The 12,742-nt window shown below is 37.5% G+C and overlaps 1 protein-coding gene across 2 annotated transcripts in view; it reads left to right on the forward strand.

The window, feature by feature from the left end:
• LOC124777718 (zinc finger protein 37-like) overlaps positions 1-4,916 on the forward strand; it is a 70,048-nt gene extending 65,132 nt beyond the window's left edge. For both annotated transcript variants that reach the window (XM_047253214.1, XM_047253215.1), the window contains exon 3: positions 3,709-4,916. In XM_047253214.1, the coding sequence (XP_047109170.1) occupies positions 3,709-4,217 (509 nt within the window). In that variant the 3' untranslated portion in view covers positions 4,218-4,916. The remainder of the gene's footprint in view (positions 1-3,708) is intronic.
• Positions 4,917-12,742: the final 7,826 nt, after the last annotated feature.

Genomic DNA, 12,742 nt, shown 5'->3' on the forward strand with positions numbered 1-12,742 from the left:
ACTAAGTTTGATGTCGTGTTGTTGTAACAGGCATTTCTAGTAAGATGCCATCTTGTGTCTTACATTATATGAGACTCAACTGTAGTATAAGGGTAACACTGATGAAGGCTTTAAGAATAACACAGTTCTGGTCCATTCTTTAACTCCATTGTTGATAGTTGCCCTTGCCTGTGTCTACACTCTGCAAACCACCATGAGGTGCATGGCAGAACGTACATTCCATTGCACAATTGTTAGGTTTCTTTCCCGTTCCATTCACATGTGGAGCGTGGGAAGAATTGTGTATGAATGCCTCTGTGCATGCAGTAATTATTCTAATCTTATCCTCACAAACCCTGTGGGAGTGATTATGTAAGGGATTGTAGTATATTCGTAGAGTCATCATTTAAAGCCGGGTCTTGAAACTAAGCTTTCTTGGGATAGTTTACATCCACCTTCAAGAGTCTACCAGTTCAGTTCCTTCAGTACCTTTGTGACACTCTCCAGTGGATCAAACAAACCTGTGACAATTCCTGCTGCCATTGTCTATATACATTCAATTTCCCCTGTTAGTCCTATTTGGTACAGATCCCAAACACTTGAGCAATATTCTAGAACTGGTCATACAAGTGATTTGTGAGGAATCTCCTTTGTAGACTTGATTGCACTTCCCCGGTATTCTGCGAATAAACCAAAGACTACCACCAGGTTTACCCATGACTGAGTATGAGTGTTCATTTCATTTCATATCCCTTCAAAGTGTTACACCAAGGTAATTGTACGACTTGGCTGATTCCAGCAGTGACTCATTGATGTTATAAGATATTACATTTTTTGTTTTGTGAAGTGCATAGTTTTACATTTCTTAACATGTAAACCAAGTTGCCAATCTTTGCAGCACTTTGAAATCCTATCAAGATTGACTGTATATTTATACAGCTTACATCCATCTTCAAGAGTCTACCAGTTCAGTTGCATCATCTGCAAAAAGTCTGAGATTACTATTAGTATTGTCTGCAACTCACTTCCCTGCAGCACACCTGAAGTTACTTCTACATCTGACAGTGACTCTCCATCCAAGTTAACATGCCACATCCTCCCTACCAAAAAGTCCTTGGAGTGCATATATTTCTTAGAAATGAACTGGAAGTTGTTCCATGGAATCATTTTTCACCACTTCAAAGTCAGTCATAAAAACTAAATTTGTGCTTGGGCAATTGTATTTGACTTATGGAGATTGCTATTCTTCCATGATATACTCATCACAATCGTTTCAACTGATACACATTTGCAAAGGAAAGATGCCATAGTGCACAAGGAAAGAAAATCTTTCCAATTAGGGAGCTAAACCTTTCCTTCCTGTTCTCTCGGCCAAAACTTATCACAACTTTAACTGCCTTAACTCCAGTCTTCTAACTAACAAATTCAGCAAAGATAAATTCTTTCAAATTAAAATTATAGTTTTTACAACAAAAAACCAGTCCAGAGTTGCAATTTTTACTTTTTTATTCACTCCATGACTAGCTTCAGGCTGAGACCGATAGTCAAATCATTGTAACATAGTCAAAAATTGTATTTCCAAAGACGTGAAAACCATGTCCGAAATGTGCAATGAACAGTTACAGCGCGTACAGATAACTGTTTGTTGCACATTTTTGACATGGTTTTCACATCTTCGGAAATACCGTTTTTGACTATGTTACGATGATGTGAAATTGGGTCTCAGCCCAAAATTAGTCATCAAGTGAATAAAAAAAAGTAAAATTTGCAACTTTAAACTGTTTTTTGTTGTTGTAATGATTAACAGAAGTTGCTGACCCACAGCTATTCCAGCACATTGGAAGTTTGTAAAACTGTAGTTGTCCAGGTAACCAAAGATGAATGGTTTAGTATGAATTTTCCATTTTGTGCTGCACACTGATTTTATTAGCTCATTATGTACATAAGACAAGTGGTTTCGGCTATTATGCCATTTTCAAGTAATCCTACCAATATTAATAATGGTACAGTTTTTTGTTTAAAATTATTAAGTATGGCTTACATGTATGTTAGCAACAATTAGCTTTACATTTGAGATGTCATCATTTAGTGTCCTGAGTGTTGAAATTTGTCAGAACTTTATGTATGGTCCTCACTTTTTATTTGTACCTACATTTGTTTGATAGGAAAGCTAACTTCACTCACGATCCACTCCACTGATGTGTATGTGTTTACAATAAGTTTAAATTACATAGATTGTATCACTATATGTTTTCATGTATCATATACGTATATAATTTGTGTTGAGAGTTCTGCTGTTTTTTATTTATTTCCTGGTGTCATGAACCACTGAAAATCACCCTTTCTCCTTTAGGAAGTCAGTAAAGTTTTCTAAACATTGTTTGTGTTTTAGTTCCATTTTTCACCAATAATTTCGTCTGGATAAGTGTCTGTGTGGGTATGAATCTCAAGTTATTTCAGGAGTTTCATTATAGTCCCTTTGGGTAAACTGTAGCATTTTCATTGCATTTTGTATTCATTCTGGTTTGTGTTTATGGTTGCATAAGTGCAGGTAAAAGATAGATTGGTTACTTTCACAATTTAGAGTGTGTTCTTTGAACATAATTGGGAAGTCCCTATCTGTTTGTCCATTGCATGAGATTTTGTGTATTCTTGAATTTGAGAAAATTGGGTTTCTAGTTTCTTCTTCTTGTACTCTTGTTTCCTCGACTTCAGGAATATATAAAATCTCATGTGATGATAATATTAAATTTTACAGTGGACAAACAGGTAGAAACTTAATTTATCAGTCTGAGGAATGTCTGGCACATATTGAAATAGGACGTGTTGAAGTGATGTCAACGTAACTATCTTGACCAGTGGGTTTTCATGTTTTGCAGAAACTTTCAGTATGTTCTCATTTCTATTTTTGTGTCCATTGGAAAAATCTCTGGTCTCCCGAGCTTCTGCTGCCATTTTTGAAAATGTGAAGTTATTGTTTTTATGTCTCTTTTAACTGAGCTTATCGGTTTCAGCCAAATTCTACACCCAGACAGCAAACTTCATTATTATCAGCATTTTTTGGTTTCAATAGAAGCAGAAATACAGGCAAATAAGTGTTTTTTCAGCCCTTGTTGTTTAAGCATCCTGCACGACAAGCATGTTATTTGGGAATAGTATTGGTTTTCCTTTTCAACCTGCTTTGTAGGACATCCTACATATCAGGGGCACAGTTTTCAAGCCCCTCTTGCGTAGGCTGCCCTGCATGACAGATTTGATATGTTGGAGTAGTATAGGCCAGCTTTTATCACCAGCTTTATCAGCCTGTGTTGCAGGGGTTACACGTTTGGGGGGGGGGGGGTTGAGAGAGACAGAGGAGGTCATGAACAGGGAGAGGGGGGAAGGAGGAGATTGGCAGAGGCATGAGGGGGAGAGGAGTTGGGTACAGAGGGGAAGAAGGATGAGCAGATGGACAGAGATGGGGAGTAGGAGGTGGTAGGAAGAGATGGACAGAGAGAGGAAGAGGAGGGGAGTTGACCTGAGAACTGGGGAGGAGGAGATGTGTGCAATACACGTGTCAAATACATGCATGGGGGAAGCTGCAGGGAAAAGAGTATCGCTTAACACTGTTTATTGCTTTCCTTTTGCCAGTTCATTTGTAGACTACAGTATCAAATAATGTGAAGTCATGTTTTTTAGTTTCTTCTTCCAATTAGTGTCTGCTACTTTAAACATTTTTTTTTATTGCAGGTGAGAAACCATTCTTATGTGCTACCTGTGGAAAGTCATTCAGTGATGCTTCTACATTCAACAAGCATCAGAAAACTTTACATAGTGGTGAACGGATGCTGAAATGTCCCACTTGTGGAAAATGTTTCTATCACGCAGGTCACTTGAGAGTACACATGCGCCAGCACACTGGAGAACGGCCGTATTTGTGTCAGCTGTGTGGTAAATCCTATGCATACCCAGACAGTGTAAAGAAGCACATGAAGATTCACTTAGATGAGAGGAACTTGTCATGCACTACCTGTGGTCGAAGTTTTCGATGGAGAGAAAGTCTCAAGCAGCACCTTAAGACACATCAGCAACAGTCAACATCTGGTGCTTGGATGACAGAAGAAATACAAAGGTCCAACCATGAGGACAACATCATCACTTCAACTCCAACAGAAAGAAGTGCTGTGTCTCATGAAAATATAAGTTCGGTGGCAAGGGATATGTCATTTCTGGAGTCTGTGAGGGATACTTACTTTTAAGGACATGTGTGAGATATACCTGTACATGCTTCTAGTGTAACATGAAATTTTTTTACGTAGTAGAACCAAGAAAGACAGACAAGTATTAGCTTGGCCTTGTAACCTTTCATTGTAATTCTCACTTTTTATTCCAGAAATATTGATTTACTTTCAGTTGACGTACCTTACAGATAATAAGGGACCAACATTCTTGCCAGTATCCTGAGAGACCTTGGCATGTTTACTGTGTGGTACAATCATCAGAGTTGAATTTTATATTTACAGATGAGCAGAATCTTGAACTTGGGCTTATAAATATGCCTTACAGGCATTGCAGCTTTCATATTACTGAGCACAAAGTTTTTGGTATTTCATTTGAAGACTACTGGGAAAGGAGGGATTAACTCCATTTTCTAGATTTTTTTCAGGGGAGCAGTTTTAAAGTTTGAAACTTCACAGTTTCGGTGTTTATTGAAATATGCTTTTGTAATTTATAAGGTGCATTGAATGACCATTCTTTAGTTTTCCATAAAAGAATTAAAAAATATTTTTAAAAATTTGACCGTATGTGTCTTATTTGTTTGAATGCTATTTTTCAGTTTCTTAGTATAGTTGTCAAATCAGATTATGAAATTTAGAAACTAATGGGATATTAAGATCATTTTTCACTATATAACCTCTATGTAACTCCCACGACAAAATTCTATTCATCTATGATTCTAGTCATCTGTCACACAGGGTTTTAGGAATAATATTGTTTATAGATTTCCTGTTTTTATTTTGATTGAACTTGAGTAAATTATAAAGATTAATAAGTCAGTGTGAATTGTGTTTTATTCATCTCATGACGTACATTTGGTTTGTGTACAGGAGATGTGTCAAAAATTTATAATACAGTTACAGTGATTTTTACATTAATAAATAATAGCACTACAATAAATAATAACATTACAACGATATTTCTTGGAATATGTAACATATTGTATCCAGCTCAAATTTCCAGTTTGTCTTGCATGAATTCATCCACTGAGTAATAACACTTCAATGTCAGTACCTCATATAGCTTCCTGTTAAGTAAACCTAAATTCATCTGCATCAACTTATTCCCTTTTAATTTATTACAAATTTTCATTCCCATGTCTTGAGGTCCCTACGCATATAGTTTGAGGCAGTGGGTGGGGAGCGTAAAATTTTCTTTGTTTCTAGTATCATGTGAATGGACAAAATTGTTTCCTCAAATAATTCATGTCTGGTGTACAAAAATATAATAAGATGGCAGAGTTAGTATTTTAAGTTTTCTAAATAATGGTCGACATGGTTCTTTGTGATTTGCAGTGCACATATTTCGAATGATTTTTTTCTGTATTTTTAGTATCAGCACTATGTTTGTCAAGTTACCCCAAAAAACAATACCATACCTAATAATGGATTTGAAGTAGATTTTATATGCTACTTTTCGTGTGTCCATGTCAGTTGTGTTGATAATATTTGCATTGCAAATGCAAAGCTGCTCAGTTTGTTTGCCAGGTATTCAGTGTGTGCCTGCCAGTACAATTTTTATATACATTTAAACCTAAGAATTTGATTGAGTCAGCTTCTTCTATATCTTGATTGTTATGTACAATTTGCTCACATTTTGGCTGTTTGGTTTTGAACTGCATCACGTGAGTCTTAGACATGTGTAGATTCAACTGATTTAGCTGAAACCAAGTTTCTAAGTTACTGAGGGTACTGATCACAGATTTGGGAATTTTTTCCGAATCCTGATCTTCAGGACTGGGCCTAATATGGAGCCTGGTAGAACACCCTGAGATATTTTTTACCACTCAAATACTTTATTGTTTCAACTTTTGTATCCTTATTAAATCGCCTTGTGTATTACTTCCAACAATCATTCAGTCAACAAAAATATAGTTAATGGAACATACACGTAAGTGCAGTTATTAAAAATAAATCCTGTTTTTTTTTATATCTCATAGTGATCATGTTTTTCTTTTTACTTGTACAAAACACAAATGGGATAGACAAAACAATAAATTCGCTGCCAGAAGAGAGAGTCTGTAAAGAAGGTCACAGAACACCACCAGTTCTAGTAGATCACGATATGTTTCTTTGGTAATGTGTAACAGTCCTGAAACATTGTCCATGTGATCTCCTGTTAGCAGGATACCTCAATAGATTTATGTTATAAAATAAGAATTACTATTTCAGATAATGATATAATCTAGTTTTAGTATATTATATGGATAATTCTTAAACCCTAGAAACACCAAGGTATTTTTGGTTACACGGAGCACCAACCAAGGACAAATTTTGCCCATATTACAACAAGTTGTAAATCTTGTAATTTGTTCTAATATGTATTTATTTTATGTAATTCTGTTTCCATTGAGATATTAGTTTAACAGGAAATAGTGACAACACAATTGAAAGCTTAATTTTTTAACACTCATAGGGTGAATATAACAACCAAGAATGGTCAAATCTTGGTCTATGAAAGTTTTTGTAGACAAGATAAGAAGGTTCGTAATCGAATGCAAAGGCTGTCTGAAGTTTCTATGCACTCTTTGATCTATTAACTGAATAATACAGCTTTGTCATTGAGAGAAAGTTTTAAAAACAGAAATGAAAACACTTGCTAAAATACATGGTATTGTACACTGAAAACTCTCGGAAAACACTTTTCACTTGGAGAGAAATTTTTTTTCACTCATAGATGACATTTACCTCCTGCACACAAAATGGTTGATTCTGAATGAGTCACACAGATGGCGCCCACAGCTTCCACATGTTCACTTGGTTTTTGTGATGTTGTCTCTTGCTCTCTGGTTACTTGCATTCTTGAAGCATATGTAGCACCTTGGTTTCCTAGTTGGTTCTTCATTTGCAGCAATTTTGTTTCCCTCTAGTTTCTTTCCTAGGATCTCTCCCATTGCGCAAATAATAGGCAACTGGAGTCCTTTCAAATCCATGGCTCACTCTTGTACGTATAGTTTCAAAAGTTCGTGGCCTAATTCATGGAGATACAGTTTTCTGTCATTTGGTTTCCCTTCATTCCATTTAGGCGCATTCATCTTTAATAGTATGTATGAGTTAACTGCAGCTATATCAAGTAGGCTGTAGAATGTTGACAGTGGCCATCTTCTCGTACCCCTGTTTGTAGAGTATGTCCTAACCATTTGATCTATGGCATCCACTCCTCCCTTAGTGGGATTATAGTACAGGTTTATGTGTGTTTTCTTTTTTGGTGTATCAACTTCTGCTCCTGCATTACGATGTTGTGTAGACAACATCAACAGATTTTTCTTTGGTTTTTCCTTTGTGATGTAAGAGACAATTGTTACTGGCGGCTTCTTAGAAGATGGGTCTGTGAATGCTGTGCTGCCTGCTGTCGTCTTAAGTTCCTGCGGTACATGTTTTCTGTTTGATTTGAGTGTCCCAACCAATGTAAGTTTGTAGTCTTTATAGAGAGTGTCCGCCAACTCCACAGAAGTGTAGAAGCGGTCAGTTGTGACATTGTAGCCTGTATTCTTTATTGGCCCCACCAGTCTCTTCACAATCTCAAGAGGACCTCATTCACTGGCAGGTCTACTGTCTTTTCCAGCATACACTTAATTTTTATTATGAATTGTTCAGTTGCACTACAAAGCATTCTGACCAATATTCCATATTTTCCAGTTTTGTCACCGAGGAAAACTTTGAAAGGACAACAACCTCTGAAAAGACACAACATTTCATCAGTTGTATTGTCAGGTTCACTTCTGAAGTACCGTGGGAATATTTCATTCAATACTTCACGCAGCAGTGCAAATTTGTCGCATACACTTCTTTCTGACCTGGTGCCTTTATCATCAAAGTGAAGAATTTTCAATAGCTGATATGCTCTTGTCTTACCCATAGCTCCTCTATAAATCGCTCTTCCCAATAAATTTGACCATAAATCAGATAAAGAAATATTGGAGTCCTGGTAAACTCCCATTAGAATTAAAATTTCCATCAATGCATATATTTCAGAATCGCTAACGGGAGATACGTTTTCTCTTTCAGCTTCATTTGTATGGTCGAGTATTTTCCATAGTAATTCAGGAGTGAACATTTTTTTAAATGATTCACATATGCTTGTTACTTTCCCAGCACTGGTTATTCCTTGACATTCATGGACTATATTACCAAAATCCCTTTTACTATGTCTCGGAGCTTCTGCAAGATACACTCTGCCAGAACGTGTAACATATTTATTTGCAGCGTTACCTGCATGGTTTCTTTCTTCTTCATTGTCCTCCGCTTCTTCACTGGAATCCTTTTCTACTTCTGTATGATCTGACTCAAAATCACTTAAATCTGATAATTCGTTGTCGAGTAAAAGTTCTGCAAGAACTTCTGCGTCGTTCAAGCCTCTATAACTCATCTTACAAAATCTACTTTACAATAAAGGCGTCGCTCTACTGTGACAAACTGCTAATAGTAATAATGGCAAGTCTAAAATCAACAATGAAAGTGAAACTCAACTATTAGACGCTCAACAAACCACAGTAAAACTCATGTTCAAGATTGCCAATTGAATAAAAGAAAGAAAAACGTACTGGCAAATTTTGCCCATACTTGGTCGTTGTGGGGAAGATAATAAGAATTACGGTCGCGTGGAGTACCAACCCCGGGCAAAATGTGCCCTTGGGCATAAAATTCCTTTTTTGTACTTGCAATTATAAAAATTTAACCATAGAAACATACAGCATAGTGTATTACAAGGCAACAGACAAATAGAAAAAGACCCAAAAACATAGAAGGATATTTGCCATGACATTTTGAAAAAATAAAAATGTACGGGCAATTTTTTCCGTGCTTGGTGTTCCTAGGGTTCATAGCTTACCTTCATAACAGGACAAAGGGAACAAAAATCTCCTTCTGCAAATTCTGTTTCCTCTACCATTTGCGCAGCAGGAGCAGTCATAACTGATGTGATTCAAGGTCCACTGTTCGTGTCGCCTATTTGCCAAGCCTTAGATGATGACGTTCTACCTCCATCTCCTTAATAATTTAAGATGGAATTGAGCAATTTGGTAAGTGTCTTGGTTGCAAGAAATCAGATCTCTCATGTATCATTAAGGTCATCAACTTCAACAATGTTAAAAGGAGTGGGTTTGACATGTGCATCATTAATTATGTCCATTCTGTGCTTCAGAAACTCTGCTTTTGTTTTATGCCTGATAAGGCCCATGTCTTTGTCACTTTCCAAATATGAATTTCCTCTAACTGGGTATATCACACAAATAGTTTCAAAACACTTTGCATGATGGACGAGATAGTGAATGAACCTGAAAAGAGGATAGTTTTTGTTTTAAACCCCCACACATGTCACAGAAGATTTCCAAAGTTTTAACCTCTGAATCTAGAATTGTAGTCTTATTTTTATTTATTTTTTCATTTGAACCTTTCTTCTGTAGTGTTTCAGGGTAAACATAAAATACTGCCTGTTTGTCGGAGAGTTGATGTATATAAATAGCTATAAAGCTGGCACTTAATAATAGACAACATTGGTGCTGATGTTGGAGACAGAAAATTCCATGGTAAATCTATACTTATCGATTCAGTGCTTATAAATTTACTATGCTTCTCTGTTGAGATTATCTTTTACGCTGATATAAAGTGTCAGTTGCGGTGTAGTTCACATTCAGTCATATCTCTCTTATTATTATTTTGAATGCCTAATCTTTTCTTTCCATGTGTTACACGTGTAATCTGGGCCTCTGGAGCTTTGAAAGTTGCAGAAAACTTATTGCAAGTACTGCATATATCACTTCAAGGTAAACCAAACGAGATATAAAATTTAATATTAAATATTTTATGACAGGTTTCATATCATGCTGAACAGTTAGGATGTGCCTCTTGAAAGCTCTTTAAATGTCTTGTTGATCATTAGTTCTTCAGGCAAATACAGTTTTCATGCTTTATGTATGCTGTAATGACTGAACCCCCCTTTAAACTACATGATGTGAATGCAGGTGCTTTACTCTGTTTCTGCTGAAAGTTTATGAGCTTGATTCTGTGTTTGCCTCATTTGTCAACTGAAACATCATTTTTTAAAGAAATCCTACTAGTTTTTAATCTTTTTTTTATAAAAAAAATCCCATGCAGTGATATAAAGGCCTGTTGACTAACAGTCAGTTCCTTCATAGCTTTCTCTCTCATTGTTCTTATAATGAAACGTATAATAATGTAAAGTTGCTACTGTCTCATCTCTGCAAGGCCTTCAGCATTAAATAATATCAGTAGAAATCAGTCTTGACACGTGACAACTTTGCTCATTCCAGTCCTTCAGTAGACTGAAATTAGATACAAATTAAAGACTTTTCTGCATCATTTAGCGTATCAGTACAAATCTTCATACAGTTGCAGTGCTCTCCTATTTCATGTGACATTGTTCTTAGTTTTTTCTAGACTTACCACTGTTGCATGATTCTGGATATTCCACTATCAGTGAAAACAGAATGCTACTGGATATCACACGAAAACAATAATCACGCACTTTGACAGCACGAAAAGCAAAATCAACAGTGACACTGCATAACAATGTCAACAATGGAACCTTCATAAAACCAGACAAAAAGATCAATACAGCTCAGAAACCCACATGTGCAGGACTTCACTCCTTTTGGCAGTTTGAATTAACTTTATCCATTTTCTCACTGTATACCATCCTCTCACGCAGAAGAAAGTGTAATTAAATGAATGACGAACACTAACTTCACTTAATGAAGGTTTATTCAGCACTTGGACATACAAGAGCACGGAGCGAACTGCCTCCGGCCAGAACACATGACAGAACATTCCAGTACAATGATTCTTGACATTTGTGGATACTTCTAGAATGTACTCGAACTGAATATAGAAATTAAAATTTTACAGTTCAGTTGAGGTCTGAACTCACAACCCTCTATGCAACAGTCTATTATCATAACCACTACGCCACGGTGACTGTGCTACTCAGCTTCTTCTGCGATACTGCTCCCTCCTTAAGAGAACAGTGTCTCAGTGTTATGTCCTCCTAGTCCGGGAACGAGTCATCGGTCCTGCATACTCTGACTCCCGATGACTGATGTTTGCCCTGGCGGTGATCTTCTTAGAACTTCCTTTGCTGCTATCCTCTTCATCACCTTTCCGCTCGTTGCCTGTCGCTGGAGCTTCGAATTTACCCTGGGTTGCAGGATCCTTATAGGGCTTCATTCGAAGGACACGGACCATATCTCTGATCTTTCATCGTCTTGTGTTGGGGTCGAAATCTTCAACTTCATAAGTAACATCAAACAACTGTTTTGCAACCTTGTAAGGTCCAAAGTAGCGCCCGAGGAGCTTCTCAGAGTGACCAACCTTCCGAACAGGAGTGAAGATCCAGATGAGGTCACCGGGCTGGTAGACAACACGGTGGTGACTCACAGCATAATCGTTTTCTTGAGCCTGCAGCATGCCGAGTCGAGCTAACTGCCGAGCTTCCTCAGCTCTGGTTAACACCTGGCTGATGTGGTCGTCGTCTGCACCATCAGGATGTAACAGAAACAGCAGTCGTAGTCGCCTCACGCCCATGCACCAGGAAAAATGGCGTAAATCCTGTGGTGTCTTGTTTGGCGGTGTTGAAGGCAAAGGTAGCACCTCATCCCAGTTGCTCTGCTCAATATTGACGAACATTGATAGAATGTCAGCCAAGGTCTTATTAAGGCGTTCAGTAAGCCCATTAGTTTGCAGGTGGTAGGCAGTTGTCATGTGATGAGTAATGTTGCACCAACGGTTTTATCTCTGTCACAAGATTTAATTGAAAAACTTTCCCTCAATCTGTAATTAACGACCTTGGGGCACCGTGTTTTAATACAATGTCTTCCATGATGAATTTGGCTACCTCGAATGCTTCGGCTGTTTTCATGGCTTTTGTAATGGCATAGCGTGTCAGATATTCAGTGAACAATAATCCATCTACTGCCACTAGCAGACATTGGGAATCATCCAAGAAGGTCAATCCCAACACGCTGGAAAGGCGTTTCAGCTGGTGTAATTGGTAAGAGTCGGCTAGGTGGTTTCTGAGGAACTGCCTTTCTCCTGTGACTCTCTTGACAGTGCGACACACAGCGACGGACACTCCTAAATAAGCCTGGCTAGAAAAATCTCTTGCGGATCATATTGTATGTCTTAATAAATCCTAAATGTCCGGCCTTAGGTGTGTCATTTCTGTAGAACATCTAAGTGCATGAGTTTAGGAATCGCTGGTAGCCACCTCTTTCCAAATGGATCGAAGTTTTTCTTGCAAAGTAATCCATTAACTGCCTTAAATTGTCCTTTCTCATCCTCTGCCCAATTTAAGGCAAGCATAATTTGAGATATCTTGGAGTCCTTCTGCTCAGCAGAGAGATCCTGGAGTGCAATGAGACAGTCACTATCTTCATCAAAGTCTTGATGGTCTTGCACAGAGACAGTGAGCATCTTGGTGTTTTCTTCTACTTTTGTACACTATGGTAATGTCATACTCTTGAAGACGTAGTACCCACCTGGCGAGTCAT

This window comes from Schistocerca piceifrons, chromosome 2, assembly GCF_021461385.2.
Source record: "Schistocerca piceifrons isolate TAMUIC-IGC-003096 chromosome 2, iqSchPice1.1, whole genome shotgun sequence".
NCBI classification, from domain to species: domain Eukaryota; kingdom Metazoa; phylum Arthropoda; class Insecta; order Orthoptera; family Acrididae; genus Schistocerca; species Schistocerca piceifrons.